This window comes from Rattus norvegicus, chromosome 6 (assembly GCF_036323735.1).
Source record: "Rattus norvegicus strain BN/NHsdMcwi chromosome 6, GRCr8, whole genome shotgun sequence".
NCBI lineage: Eukaryota > Metazoa > Chordata > Mammalia > Rodentia > Muridae > Rattus > Rattus norvegicus.
The window spans coordinates 78,814,333-78,830,956 of NC_086024.1; the positions used below are offsets into that span (position 1 = coordinate 78,814,333).

Genomic DNA, 16,624 nt, shown 5'->3' on the forward strand with positions numbered 1-16,624 from the left:
AAATGTAAAGAATCTGTGTCAGCATTTTTTTCTACCAGGCCTTCATTCATTGTTGATAGCATACCTTACTAAGGTCAGATTAATCTCCCCGTGTGGATGTTGTGAGCACCCAAATTTATATCCAGAGAAATAGATACAAGAACTTGTAAAAATCAGCTTTTTTTCTTTGTTTTATATTACATGTCTTAAAATATTTTGCTGTTGGCGTGTGTATGTATGTGTGTGTATATATTTTACCTCAGTCCTATTATGACATATGTGTGTGTGTGTGTGTGTGTGTCTGTGTGTATAGACACACATTATAAACCCTCAGTCCTATAATTTTTTTTAAAATGTGAATAAACATAATTTTTACTTTATGTGTGCTAAACATGTATAGAAAATCAATACAAGGGGCTGGGGATTTAGCTCAGTGGTAGAGCGCTTACCTAGGAAGCGCAAGGCCCTGGGTTCGGTCCCCAGCTCCGAAAAAAAGAACCAAAAAAAAAAAAAAAAAAAAAAAAAGAAAATCAATACAAAATACAAATGTACCTACTTTTGACAGAAAGTACAAGAATTTATTGCCATGAAATATAGCTTTCCATCTTTAACTTTTCTTGGGAGACAGTATATAGGCCATTCCACAACAAGAAACTAGAGTGTGCTGCTATAATAACTAAATTATGTGTGGTCAGACACAAACGTAGAGCAATCTATGCTCTGTACAGAATGGCCTGGGACTGTAGAGGTGGCTTAGCAGGTAACAGTGGCTTTCTGAATAAACCTGACAATCCTAGTGTACTCCCTCCAACTCTGATGTACAAAGACAGAAACAATTCCTGTGAATTGCTCTTTGACTTCCACATATGTGACATAGCATGTAAGTACCCTCATACCTCAGAAAGTAAATGAGAAGGGAATGTAAAATGGCTTGGGCAAGAAGACTGTTTAACCAATGGAAGGCTTTAAATCAGAGAAAACATACATACTAAGCGCGCACGAGAGAGAACAGGTCCTTCTTAATGCTTCACATGCACCTGGGATACTGTAGATTTCTTCATCCAGTAATTTCTGAGCTTCCCCTCCCTCCTACCATAAGCTAAATAACAATGACATACCTCTATTATTTAATGATAAAGTAAATAATGTCTCATCTTCTACTCTACTATATATTTTGATGGTACAAAAATTAAAAACTATTTAATATGTTTAATTACTATTAAAAACAACAACAAAATCTAAATATAGTCAGGCATGTTGGCACATCCCTATAGTCGCAGCACTTGAAAGGTAGAGGCAGAAGGATCAAAAGGTTTAAGGTCACTTGCAGCTACAAAGCCATTTCAGAACCAGTCTGGATTACATGCAATCTTGTCTTAAAAACCAGAACAAGGGGTTGGGGATTTAGCTCAGTGGTAGAGCGCTTGCCTAGGAAGCGCAAGGCCCTGGGTTCGGTCCCCAGCTCCGAAAAAAAAAAGAACCAAAAAAAAAAAAAAAACCAGAACAAATAAAAGACATAAATATCTAAGTAATGCTTTACATAAAGTAAATCTTTTTTTTTTTTCTTTTCTTTTTTTCGGAGCTGGGGACCGAACCCAGGGCCTTGCACTTGCTAGGCAAGCGCTCTACTACTGAGCTAAATCCCCAACCCCTATAAAGTAAATCTTAAGTGTTTTTGTACATTATTTCTTTGTATGGAGGTAAAAAAATATTCTTAATTTAGACACTATAGGCCAAACTTCAAAGACAAAGGATCTCTAACCTAGTTCTGATTTAAGTCCAATGTTCTCATTTAACTTCTAACTTGATTTTTGCAAGGTATTTGGTTCTCCTGTCTTCTGTACTGGATGTTAAAGACAAGGCCTTGCAAGTGATAAGTGTACCCTTTAGTATACTGCCCTTCTAGCCTATCTTAAGGTTATTATTATTGTTGTTGTTATTTAATAGAGACAAGATCTCTTGTAGCCCAGGCTGGCCTTCTGTCTACCTTCAGAAAGCTAGGATTACGGGTATACCATTATGCCCTGTACTCTACTTTAAGCTTTTAAGAAGATTTTATAAATGTAAAAGGAAACAAGATAGAAGGGGAAAAAAATCAATTTTTTTCTTGATTTGATCCTGAATTTTGAGTTACTTCCTTAATTCAAAGTTGAAACAAAAATATTATCTAAAATATTATCTAAAAACTGATAGGTTTAAGTAAAGGTTTAAAAATTTGGTTTTCTTTCAATTATATTATAATTTCTAAGTTATATAGTTTTAGTAGTTACTATGAAAATGTTAGTAATGTACTGAATTAAATTATTTTTATTCTCCTGAATTTCATATAAATCAATGGTTTAAAAAAAAAAACAACCAACCAATCAACTAAACACAAACAATTTGCCTATTGCCAAAAAAACTAAGAGATAGAATTTATAGGTTTTATTTTCTTTTCAAAGAGTTTTTGTTAAAGATTTATTTTGTGTGTATGAGTGTTTTGCAAAACACATGTGGTACCTGAATGCCTGGTGTGAGGTTAAAAGAGGGATGCTGGATCCTCTAGCACTGAAGTTGCAGTTAGTTGTTAGCTACCATGGGGGGCAGGGACTAGAACCGGGTTCCTCTGAAAGCGCAAGGGCTCTAAACCACTCAATCAGCTTTTTAGCTCCTAGCTTTCTGAATTCTTAATTATGCGTGTTTATGTGTGTAGGTATGTACAGCTGAGTACAATGCCCAAGGAGGCCATAAGAGGACGGCATAAGATTCACTGGAGCTGGGGTTAAAGTTATGAGGTCCTCATTGGGAATGCTAGGAACTAAACTTGGGTCCTCTGAAAGACCAGCACACGCTCTTACCTGCTGAGCCATCTCTCCAAAATGGTGATAGAATTTAATAAGAAAAAGAATACATACTACAATTCCTGATCAGAAGAAAAGGACTAATTTAAAAAACAAAAAACGAAAGGAAAACTTTTCTTCTTACCGTTTGTCCCAGGAATTCATTCCCAATATACTAAGAAGCAATCTGCAGTAATAAAATGCTGACTGAGGTTTCTGAGGTGTTGGTTCATCTTGTTCTGAGGCTTTCATGTTTAAGTCATTAAAGTGCTTTTCTACAAACTCTTTTTCTTCTGTGTATTGCTTAAGGATAGCATTAATGACATCATTCTCCTGTTTTTCAGAAATGCACACAGGTTGTGGAGCAGGAACATTGAGGGAGATTCCAGTTCTCTGTAAACATTCAGGACTTGTAGTGCCTAAATACTGCAGGAGCTCATCAAGAACATCTTCCTCCTCTCTTATTGTAGACCAAGTTGGAACAGTTTCTCTAAATCTTCTAAGCTGGAGAGAAAGTCCATCTTTTACTGTTATGTCTTCTAAGCATTCATTAGATGTAGGAGGCTCTTCTGGTTTCTCTTGGTAAGACATTGAAAGTATGAAAGATGTAGGTTCAGGCAAACCACTTACAATGGGTGGCCCATACAGTATGGCAGAATCCCATGAGTACTTTCCAGAGAGATCACGTACTATGATTCTAACATTTGAGTTGGCTGACACAAGGCCAGCAGCTAAACCTCCTCCAGGCACACTCTCTTCTGATCTTATCTGGATACAAGACACTAAGGTTGTATTATTCAGCACAAAGAACTGAATATTTGGACTGTCAAAGAGCTCAGGAGAAAGTTCAGTACTTTCGCTATAATGATTGTCATGATTCTCACACACCTGACTCGTTAGCATAGCAGGACCACCACTCATTGGATAATGGCCCAGGTGATTCACCAGATGGGTAATAACAGTACGGGCTGCTATAGAAATTAATCCTTGTTGCATCTGAGTTTTCACTAAAAAAAACAAAAACAAAAACCAAAAATCACAAATGAGCAGGAATAACACTGCTTCCTAGCATAGAACTGAGAACTTCATTGCGCTGCTAATGTCACAATCAAATATTTGGATAAACAGTAACACTGCAATTTAGCTTTTGCTTTTTCTCTTTTGAGACAGGGTTTCCCTGTGTAGCCCTGGCTATTCTAGAGCTCCCTCTCCAGACCAGGGTGCCTTGAACTCACAGATCTGCTTGCCTCTGTCTCCTGAGTGTTGGGATCAAAGTTTTCTTATTATAGGAATACTAGCAAATAGTAAGGGAAATTTTTTTAATGAAGTAGCTTTGTTTATTTTATAAGAAAGCCCTTTTGAAACTGTTGCTAGTGATCTACAATTTAAATGAAAGCTTTTAAATGTAAGATCACCTTTGAAGATCAACAGTATCAGAAATCAATTTCCTGAAATACACTAAAAATACAGATTAAAAAGCCAATAAAATCTATCCAACTGAGATGTTTATCTCATAAAGATATTCCAGATTTAGAGGTATAGTTTGCAACATCTTTAAATGTCATTTCATTCTGGCTTTTATTACTGATAAAGTATGTCAGAGAACAAATGATATCTGAATTAAATTTCAAGAATGAGAATAAATTTAAATAGTAAATCAGTGTACCCTTATATGACAAGGAAACTTTAAAGGCCAAGCTCCAAATATGAGCTGTGGGCTGGAAAGATCACTCATTGGTTAAAAGCACTTGCTGCTCTTCCACAGGACCCAAGTTTGATTCCCAGAACCGAAATCAGGAAGCTCACAACTGCTGTACTCCAGCTCAAACTAACAGAAGAAACTCGTGCTTCCTTAGGCACTGTACCCATGTGCATATACCCACTAACATACACACACAGATACACAGACACTCAGACACTCACACACACACACACACACACACACACACACACACACACACACACACACTTTAAAAAGAATAAAAATAAACCTAAAACTATAGGTTGCGGATGCAGTTCAGTTGTAGGACATTTGCCTAGCAATGGCAAGTCCCTAAGATTGATCTCCAGTGCTTTACAAAAAAATTAAACAAATAGAAACAAAATATAAAAATTAAAAGTTCCTGTTGGGTCTACTCATTCAGGCATTATAATTTTCTAAGTAAATTTTATGGGTCAATATGGTCAAGCCTGAAAGTATGTGAAAAGCATTTTTTCCTTCCTTATCCATTATATTAAGGAAACTAGCTAAGCAGATTCATAAATATGAATATGAAAGAATATATGAAAGTAAAATAAAACAACAATGGTTTGAGAGGTCTAGAAAGGCAAGATGTCTGACATTAGGATCTGAAAGAGGGGGAAATGTAGTGGCTTGAATGAGATGTTCCCCATTAAGATTTGGACATTTGAATACTTGGTCCCCAGTTGGAGGCTGTTTGGGGAGGATTAGGGAGGTGTGGCCTTGCTAGAGGAAATATGGGCTTCCAAATGCCATTTGAAGGTAGCTCTTAGCTCTGCTTTAGCATGCTGCTGACTGCCTCCATGTTCCCTGCCAAGACAGCCATGGGGTCCAGTCCTCAAACCATAAGTTCAAATAAATCCTTCTTTCTCTAAGTTGCATTGGCCATGACATTTTATCATAGCAATAGAAAAGTAACTTAAGAGAGGAGAGGAAGAGAAAAGCAGCAGAGAGAGGGAAGGAGAAAAACTAAACAATCACTTAGCAAGTCAGCTGCTAAAGCGCTGGGCTGTGGGGTGCACAGGCGTGTGCTTTACCATTTTCAAGGGAAACATGGTGCTGTATCTAAGTAAATGCACTCATAGATTTACTTGGGTCCAGGCTTAGGTGAAGCTCCCCAGATGGAGAGTGGGATGGGAAGCTCCTAGAGGGCAGGTGGCCTTGTGTGAGTGCCAATGGAGTAATAAACGTGATCCTGGGGTAACTACATAAAGCAATACAAAATGTTCAATCAAACAACAATAAAAGCCAATTAACTGCTGCTGCAATTCTAAGGAGGCTAATATAGAAGTTAGCTTTGGACTGAGTGGTGTTAGGAAGAGAAAGGATTGCTTTCTTGACATTGTCAATTTAAAGAGTAGGTGGAGAGCAGTCATAGGTAAGGATGTATATATTAGTAATTCATGCCAGAAGAAGATGGTTTGTTGTATGAAGGGTGGGAAGAAGTCAGTGTTCTTAACCTCTACCTAAGATTTAGACATAGTTATAGAATGACCATATTTCCCTACTATTCTACTATTGTCAGGAAATAATCTTGTCTTTGTGATATATATGTGTGTATGTATATATATACAATATATCATACATTATATACACTTACTATTATACATTATATTATATACATTATACACATACATATAACATATATAACAAAATTATATATGTATTACATTATATAGTATTTTTTTCTGAAAGCTAACCATTTTGGAAAACTAGGACCTACCTATCCAAACAAATGTAAAGTTTCCAGAACAGAGATTTTTAAAAGTTCTGATTTACATACTATTAGGGAATGAATAGTACTGGGACTGAACTCAGGACCTCATAGCGCAAGGTCTCACACACACTACACAAGTATTTCACTACTGAGGTATAGCCTCAGCAAACTCCAATTTTAAGTGTTTAGCCTGATGATTTTTGGTAAGAGGAATATAATTTTGTTACTATCAAAACACTGAATATATAGAAAACTGTTTTATTTTATATAAAAAGGCACTTATGTAAATTGTATTTCAACAAACTTACAAAAACTGGCTTGTGCACTGCTGGCATAATTTCTTAAAGAGGAAAGAGTCTAGTGTTACAGTTTTAAGGTCTCAGCCGTTGAAATTGAGAACTAGGACATGGGGTAGGCTAGAAAGATGAGCAAGCAATCAGGTTCTCTGCTCACCACGTGATCTCTAAATCTTAACATGGACAGCTGTTATTAGTATTCTATGATTGTTCAACTGTTAATATAAAAAGTTAATCTTCCATAGTTTTATGTGGGCACACATAAACAGAAAGATGTTTTAGCATATTGAGCTGTTCTTAAACTGTGTTTATGCTATTCTGAAAAACAGACATTTAATATCAGATTACAGCATTAAACAGTTCATCTTAATTTATTCTTTCATTTTTAAAACTGTGTAACTAGATGGTGAGAAATGGGACCAGACCCAATCTAATGTTTGCTGTCCATTCCCTAATAGTAACTGAATAGGTATGGAATTTCATCTTATACACGAGGAGAAATAGTTTAGAAAGCTAAGTGATTTACTAGCTGGCTTTTGCCTTACATATCAGTATTTAATTTCTATACCTTACCTTTTTTGTAAAGTGCCCTTTTCTTTGTGACAACTGAAAAGATTAACTTAAAACTTAAATTTTCTGTGGACAGGATCTTCAAAACGGGTATTAATTAGGGTAAGTTACTAAGTAACCAGCTAGGGTGCACAGGAAAAGTTGACCTAAATATGAGTAAGTTACGTTATAAATGGCAATAAATGGTTAAAACTACCTTTGTTTGTTTGAGACAAGTTTCTGTGTAGACTTGGTGGCCCTAGAACTCACTCTGTAGACAAGGCTAGCTTTTAAGTCAGAACTTAGGAGATCCACCTGCTTCTGCCTTCCAAGTTCTGGTATTAAACCATGTGCCCCCCATCATGCCCGGTGAAACTGACTTTTTTTTTTTTTTGATTTAGTAAAAAAATTTCTATTCTTTCCTTGTACTTTTTCCTGGTGAGTGATATGTTTAGACAGGCAACCCATTTCTAAACAATGAATCTTCTACAGAACATAAAAGTTTACAATATGAAGAGAGCATAGTTTAACAGATGAAATCACAAAAAGAGATTCTCAGAAACACTCTGGGTTTGGCTTGCTCACAAAAAGAACCTCCTTAAATCCCATTATTCCATAAGAACAGCCTAGATTTACATGTAGAAATTAATTTAAAGCTCTTTTTTTATAAAGCTCAGAATAATAAATACGAACTATGCAATTTTAATAGCATTACAAGGAATATATCTTTTAGTAATTTCCCCTTTGAATTTTCTCATAAAGAAACCCTAAGAAGCCCAAGAAGAAGAAAGACAAAAGTGTGGATGCTTCAGTCCTTCTTAGAAGGGGGAACAAAATACTCATGGGAGGGAATATGGAGATAAAGTGTGGAGCAGAGACTGAAGGGAAGGTCATCCAGAGACTGCCACACATGGGGATCCAGCCCACATGTAAACACCAAACCCAGACACTTTTACTGATGCCAAGAAGTGCTTACTGACAGGAGCCTGATACAGCTGTCTCCTGAGAGGCTCTGCCAGCCTCTCACAGGTGGATGCTCACAGCCAACCACTGGACCGAGAACGAGGTTCCCAATGGAGGAGTTAAAGAAAGAACTGAGGTAACTGAGGAAGTTTGCAACCTCATAGGAAGAACAACAATATTAACCAGCCAGACCCTCCAAGCTCCCAGGGACTAGACCACCAACCAAAGAGTACACATGGAGGGACCCTTGGCTCTAGCTGCATATGTAGCAAAGGATGGCCTTGTTGGGCATCATTGGGAGGAGAGGCCCTTGGTCCTGTGAAGACTTGATGCCCCAGTGTAGGGGAATGCCAGGGCAGGGAGGTGGGAGGGAGTGGGTGGGTAGTGGGGGAGCACCCTCATGGAGGCAGGGGGTGAAGGGATGGGATAGGGATTTTCTGGAGGGGAAACTTGGAAACTGAAATGTAAATAAAGAAAATATTCAATAAAAGAAAAAAAAAAAAGAAACTCCAAGAATGGCCCAGCTCATTCTGTAGAAAATAAACCCCCAAGCCCAGACATTAGTCTGCCCTATACATCTTCTTCCCAAAGGACAGAATAGTGGGAATTCAGTTTGAAAGAGTTTGTAGACCTAGGCATGGAGATGCACTTATGCAATTCTATACTTGGGTCGGCTGAGGCAGGAGCATCAGGAGGAGCTCAAGGCTGGCCTGAATACACAGTAAGGCCCGTCAAAACCACAACATATCCACTTAAACACCTGCCACCTGCCTTAAGCAGCAAACAAAAATAGCAAGCCTGAAAAAGCTACTGCAACCTGATATAATTATTAACACTGAAAAACTTAAAGGATAAGTTTTCAAATTTAGATATGAGCAAAATCATTTTTTCTTCTAAGTTGCTTCTCTAAATTTAGGATATATGAATATATATGAAAAGATCAAAATTTCTTAACTTGTTAATTGGATAATTAGATTTATTTAGTTTTTTGAGCAGTAAACTAAAGAAAATATTTCTTTCAAACTTACCTCCTAAGATAAAAAAAAAGACAAAGATTCTCTAATTTAAAAATTAAAATGAAATTCTAAAATAACGAGTCTGGTGACGAGATGCAGTGAAGACACCAGTGTTTCCAAGGCGTTCATAACTAGCACTCGCTAAACACATCTAGCTAACGGGGTTAGCTTTTCAGATTGTCACACTAAACAAATCCTACATCATTTGCAGCAAACCCATAATTACAGATTATTATGGCATACAAAAGCAGCAAGCCATCAAAAGCTGCCACAATTCACTATGCTGTAAAAGACATGCAGAGGAAGTTAATTTTGGCAAATGTTTTAAATATTAGCTTTGTATAATACGTATAGGTGAAACTATAATTACTACAAAATGGATCTTTGGTGCCTCTTTTCACTCTGCCCCAGCAAATAATGAATTTTGGTTTTTTTGGCTAATAAAACTACTGCCAATTGACAAAAAGCCAACTTCACTACCTTCCCTTGATAATTATAGCCATTCTTGCCAATAGTTTTCAATTCACTTTTCAATCCAATACAGAGCTGATTATGGGCACTCTATGTTTAAAATTCATTGGCCAAAAAGGTACTTGAAGACAATGAAGCATTTCTTAGACAAGGTCACAATGATCAGTCATTTTTGTCTTAAAAAATGAAAAAAAAAAAAACCCTCAACAAACCCCTATATGAAATGCCCCTCTCTGCAAACCCAAGCAAACCCCCAGCATCTAGTCACTATAGACCAGAGTAAAGTTATACCACCTGTTAAAATATCACCCTGTTCCTAAATGATTCTGAATTTATGTGGTCCTCACTATCTTTGAAAAAAACCCAAAAGGAACAATTTGACACAGGGGACAGAGTACAAAGAATTTGGTAGTTAAAAGCTTCTTTTACATATCTTTCCTTTACTTATTGTATTCTACAGCAAAGTTTATATAAAACACATTGAAACTTGGGGGGTGGTTCAGCAGGTAAAGACAATTGCTACCAAGCCTGGTGACTTGAATTCTACACTTAGAACCCACACAGTCAAAGTGCAAAGCTAACTGCTGTGAGTTGTTCTGTAACTTCCAAACACAAGTTGTGTCCACACGTACTCTATATATTTTAGACAGTAATAAAAAATGTTATATGCAAGTAAATTTTCTTTATTATTCTGTTTAAAAATATACTGTATTAAAATGTTACCTTTGAATGAAAAGAATAACCATCTTTTTATATAACATTAAATAAAATAAACACTCTGATATGTAAAGGGAACTTTTCATTACTATCAATTATTGTTTAGTTTCTTTGTCCTATTACTTTGCCCAAAACATGTTTTTTCAGAACTAATAATTAAATTCTTATATTCCTATTAAGTGTACTTGTGCTATAGGCAAGTTGTTAGCAAATTATATTTAGTTGGATTCAACTCAAAGCTGTAGCTAATCAATTTCCTTGACTTTTAATCTCATAACTTCAGTTTTATGTATGTCATCAATCCATTATTAGGGTGAAGTCTTAACTCTTTTAATCGTTTGTAGCTACTTTTTCTATGTTGGAAAATCAAGTTCTTAGCCTACTCTTTAACCACAATTTCCTAGTCTGATGGCTCTCCAATTGCGCTTTTAGAGGTCCTTGGAGAAGTCTCTGGAAAGGGAAGAACAACTCTACTACACTTTATTTTAAAGTTGTACAAATTGGGCTTCCTTGTAAAACTTATTTGAAGAAAGTCTACTCCTTAAAACGCCTTGGAAGAGCTGCTGGCACAGTAAACCAACTCTCTCTCAGCCAAGGCTGCCTACTGTGCACACGCAAAGCCTTGGAAACCCCAGCACTCTCACAACACAGCCATCGAAGGCTTCTAAGGAATGGAGCAGCCATAGTGTACTGTGAGCTAAACTGTGAACCGCGCTTCACTTTGTTCCACCCACACCCACTTCCTACACCTTCAGAGCACCGTTTTCTCCCGAGTTATTAGTCACTTCAGCAAAGTCGGGGTCCAGATGTAAACCACAAACCAATATTCAGATATTCATAGTTCCTCTGAATTTCTGTCAAACTCGCCTTACTAAATGATGATCAAAAGTTTTTGATAGTTTTTATTTTTCATTTTCACTTTCCTAATGCTAAATGAAGGGCGAATACTAGCACTAATGAGTTCCAGTATATACCTTCGGGGACTTAAATAATACCCAACTCACTTGTATCCTTAGATTTTAAGTAAATAAAATCCCCTTAAACTGGAATGAGCTTTTAGTTTACCTCCTTTAAGAACAGTATGTCACCATACACAAAGTTCAAGTCCAAGTGGATCAAGGACCTCAACATAAAACTGGATACACTCCAATTAGTACAAGAGAATGTGGGGAAAAGCCTTGAACTCATTGGCAAAGGCAGAAATTTCCTAGACAAAACTCGAATGGCTCAGGCTCTAAGATCAAGAATTGATAAGTGGGACCTCATGAAACTGAAAAGCTTCTGTAAGGCAAAGGACGTTGTCATTAGGACAAATTGGCATCCTACAGATTGGGAAAAAAAAATCTTCACTAACCCCACATCTGACAGAATGCTAATATCCAAAATATATAAAGAACTCAAGAAGCTACCAAAAACTAAACAACCCAATCAAAAAATGGGGTATATACGCTTACTACAAGCCTGATAACTTGAGTTTTACCTGAAAACACGACAGGAGAATGTTGACTCCTATAAGTTGTCCTCTGTGCATATACACATACACAATCAAATATAAAATGTTTTACAAAATGTTGTTGAAGGCTGAACTCACTATGTGCTAAGAGTTGTGCAAAGGGATTTACATATATAATCTCACTTAGAACTCAAAATAATTCCTGCTGGAACTAATATTATTATCTGTATTTTATAAATGGGGAACTAGAAAGTCACTAAGTCTATAAGACTTCAAAATTCTCTTATTCTACAAAAATACTATGAAATCTACAATAAAATAATCTTAAAAGTAATTCAGTCAGAGTATAGAGGGCATATTGTAATATACAAAATTAGTAATTGTACATATGAAGATATTTCTTAAACTGAACTAACCTGTGATAGGTAAACACATGGTCAGGTAAACAACTATAGCCAGAGACCTATTTTCATACATGGACTTAGCACACACCTAGCCAGCACCCCAGGCAATAGCACTGTCTTGAGGGAACTCCCATTACCTTCTGTCACCGGCTGCAGTTTAGAAGACCGTTCTGAATCAGGAGAGTGTAGAGGTTCAGGCTCTCTCAGACTTTCCAAATGCATAAAAGGGTCATAATCTACAGATGCCAAATCAGAAAGGCTTATTGGAAAGTACTTTGGATGGCTAAAACTTTGTGCTCCATATACACACCCATGTAAAACCTAGGGAAATATGAAAATACAAAGTCACTGGTAACATAAAAGCTTGAAAAAAGTTAAATTTTTAAAACTTAGCTCTTAAATGAAGGTAATATTATCTCATAAAAAGGGGAGTGAACATTGATAAGTGGCCATTAGCCCAAATGCTTGAATTACCCTAGATGCCTAGAACAAATGAAACTCAAGACGGATGATCAAAATGTGAATGCTTCACTCCTTCTTTAAAAGGGGAACAAGAATACCCTTGGCAGGGAAGAGAGAGGCAAAGATTAAAACAGAGACTGAAGGAACACCCATTCAGAGCCTGCCCCACATGTGGCCCATGCATATACAGCCATCCAATTAGACAGGATGGATGAAGCAAAGAAGTGTAGGCCGACAGGAGCCGAATGTAGATCGCTCCTGAGAGACACAGCCAGAATACAGCAAATACAGAGGCGAATGCCAGCAGCAAACCACTGAACTGAGAATAGGACCCCCGTTGAAGGAATCAGAGAAAGAACTGGAAGAGCTTGAAGGGGCTCGAGACCCCATACGTACAACAATGCCAAGCAACCAGAGCTTCCAGGGACTAAGCCACTACCTAAAGACTATACATGGACTGACCCTGGACTCTGACCTCATAGGTAGCAATGAATATCCTAGTAAGAGCACCAGTGGAAGGGGAAGCCCTGGGTCCTGCTAAGACTGAACCCCCAGTGAACTAGACTGGTGGGGGGAGGGCAGCAATGGGGGGAGGGTTGGGAGGGGAACACCCATAAGGAAGGGGAGGGGGGAGGGGGATGTTTGCCCGGATACCAGGAAAGGGAATAACACTCGAAATGTATATAAGAAATACTCAAGTTAATAAAAAAAAAGGGGGGGGGAGTGAAATGTAACCAATGGTTTTTATATTCTCAAAATCTAACTTCTCTCAAACTTCTGTTATGGAACAAAAAGTTTATCTTATAAGAAGTACTTAGAAGTTACTTTTAGGTTCTTTAAGCAAAGTCTGTGTATTTTAGAAAATATCTAGTTCTAAACAATGAAAACGTTATACTCAGAAATGTTACCAGATACTGAATGCTATTTCACTATTTTTAAAAAGACTTGGGTATGAAATAAATAAAGTAAGCAAGAAGATTTACCTTATAAATACAGTTGAGGACAGATTTTTCTGTCTTCTCATTTTCTGCTCCTGTAGAATGGACTGATTGGAGTAGTGTCTTTAAAGGTAAGGCCATGATCCAGTCCAGAAGGCAAAGAAGTAATGACACAACCAACTGTAAGGAATAACAGTAAAAGGGTCATCAATGTAACTTATAGGAGAAGGGTTTTCCCCACCCACTTTTTTTTTTTTTGAGGAAGGCTCTCATGTGGCCAAGGATGTAGCAGCTATGAAGGTCTAATATTAATTATCAACTTGATAGGATCTAGACTCACCTAGGAGACAAATTGCTATGTCTGATAGAGTTTCTAAATTGGATTGAGAGATTCTGTCTCAAAATAATAAGGTGGAAAGCAATTGCGAAAGACACCAAACATAAACCCCTGGCCTCTACATAAACATGCACACATGTGCACATGTGTGTACACAACCATACATGTATACATGCAGGAAAGGTGGAGGTGAGATACCTTAAATGAAAATGTTATACTCGGAAATGTTACCAGTACTGAATGTTATTTCACTATTTTTACAAAGACTTGGTTATGAAATAAATAAAGTAAGCAAGCTACCTTAATCGTGGGTAGTACTTTTACATGCACTGGGGTACAAAACTGAATAAAAACATGAAAGCAAGCAGGGAGACAGCACTTCTCACTCTCTGCTCCCTAACTACACACACGGTGTGACTAACTTTCCTTAAATTTATCAAGTATTTTATTAAAGAGAAAAGAAAAATAACTAATACATTAGCCATAAATAACCTTTGAGTTCCTGATCTTCCTGCTTTCACTTCCCAAGTACTGAGACTACAAACCTGTACCAACATGCCAGGTTTATGTAGTGCTGGGGACTGAATCCAGGGTTTTGTTAAAGCTAAGCAAGCATGTTATCCATTGAGGTATCTTCAGACCTCCAATAATTAATAAATTTCTTATTCTTGGGTTCTAGAATTTATTATAGGAACCATAAATCCTAACTTTAACTATAAACACCAACATAGGTACACAATTCATTAATTATAAAACTAATATAGATGGAGGTTGAAAGTTCAGCCCAGAGAAAGAGCATCAAAGCTGGGTACCCTAAGCATTAGACAAAAAGGAAAAGGTAACGTAACTGCATCCAAGTAACTATACAAAGATGTAAGATAAGGCACCAGCTCACATATGAGCATCATACCTGCTTTCCATTGTTTCTATTCATTTATTATTTTTGTGTATGTATGTATGTATGTATGTATGTATGTATGTATGTATGTATGTATGTATGTATGTATATATGTAGGGAATGGATGTACTATGAAGCTTGTGGAGGTCTGAGGACAACTTGTGAGAGTCTGTTTTCTCCATCCACCATGTAGATTCTGGAGATTAAGCTTAGGTTGTTAGCCTTGGTGACAAATACTTATACCCATGGCTACATCTCATATCTCCAGCTCTCTTGTGCGTATGTATGTGTATGTGTATTCAGTGTCTTCTCGGTTGCTCTCCATCTTGTATGTGAAACAGAATCCCTCACTGCACCTAGTGCTCACTGATTCACCTAGACTGGCTAAATAGCAAGTCCCAGGTATCCTCCTGCGTCTGGTTTCCCAGCACTGGATTACTGGTGTGGACACTCAGCCTGGCTTTTTATGCTGAGCTGGAGGCCTGAAGTGAGGTCGTCAGGCTTGCATGTCAAGCACTTTACAGTCTGAGGCTCTCCTCGGCTACGTCCATCATCCTTTTCTAATTTGTAATAGCTCACTGAGTATCTTATAAGAAAGCAGTTACTCACTTTATTAAATAAAAGCTTTCATTAAGTTTTGAGACAATATTGTAGACATAATACTTTTACCCTAAGACAAAATTATCTTATGTATTAGACTTAAAAATTATAATTAATGTTAAGTAATAATTAGTGCCATCCATGAAAGTGACAACCAGGCGGCAGCAGCATGGATCTGCTCATCTTGAAAGATGAATTCTCCAAGTAAAGGTTTAATCCTATTCTAACCAATGGACCCTCACAAAACCAAAACCCTCCAAATAAGAGAGAGAGAGAAAGAGTATCTGTAGTAGTTTAAATGAGAATGGCCCCCAAAGGCTTTTATGAATACTTTGTTCCTCAAAGATAGAACTGTTTGAGAAATATTAAAGGTGTAGCCTTGGTGAAGGAGCTGTCTCACAATGGTTGTGAGAACCAACAATTGTTAGAAAACACAGCCCATTGCAAACTGGTACAACCACTCTGGAAATCAATTTGGAGGTTCCTCAGAAAATTGGAAACAGATCTACCTAAAGATCCAGCAATACCACTCTTGGGAATATATCCAAAAGATGCCCCACAATGCCACAGGAACACATGTCCCACTATGTTCATAGCAGCCTTATTTCTGATAGCCAGCAGCTGGAAACACCCCAGAGGTCCCATGACAGAAGAATGGATACAGAAAATGTGGTTCATTTACACAGTGGAATACTACTCAGCTATTAAGAATGAGGACATTCTGAGTTTTGCAGGCAAATAGATGGAACTAGAAAATGTCATCCTGAGTGAGGTAACTCAGACCCAAAAGGACATGCATGGTATGTACTCACTAATAAATGGATATTAGCCAAAATAAAAAGTAGAATACCCAAGAGACAGTCCACAGAACTCAAAAAGGTCAAAAGGCTGAAGGGTCGAAGTGAGGACACCTCAGTTCCACTTGGGAGGGAGAAGAAAGCAACCACAAAGGGGGAGGGGAGGGAGGGGATTGGGAGGGAAAGGGGGAGTAGAAGGGTAGAAGGAAACATGACCTGGCATTGGGTGGGGGAAAAGGACTGAATCCCTTGAGGGCCAGTAGAAAGAGTGGAAACAGGTAACCTTGGAAGGAAGGAGGTTGAGAGGACCCTCTAGAATATACCATTGACCTGGGAAGTGAGAGACTCTCAGGACTCAAAGGGGAGGATCATAGATGAAATGCCTTATAGTGGGGAGGGAGAAGTTCACCTCTAACAGAAAGAGAGGGCATCAAGTGAGGGTTGGGGTTGCTATCCCACAGCCAAAG

General features: G+C 37.6%; 1 protein-coding gene across 1 annotated transcript in view; it reads right to left on the bottom strand.

Annotated features, from left to right (window-relative positions):
- Ralgapa1 (Ral GTPase activating protein catalytic subunit alpha 1) overlaps positions 1-16,624 on the bottom strand; it is a 274,933-nt gene that overhangs the window by 101,779 nt on the left and 156,530 nt on the right. Inside the window, exons 31-33 of the mRNA NM_020083.4 lie at positions 13,571-13,705; positions 12,263-12,446; positions 2,944-3,805 (exon numbers count right to left, since the gene is read on the bottom strand). Of these exons, the coding sequence (NP_064468.4) occupies positions 2,944-3,805; positions 12,263-12,446; positions 13,571-13,705 (1,181 nt within the window). The remainder of the gene's footprint in view (positions 1-2,943; positions 3,806-12,262; positions 12,447-13,570; positions 13,706-16,624) is intronic.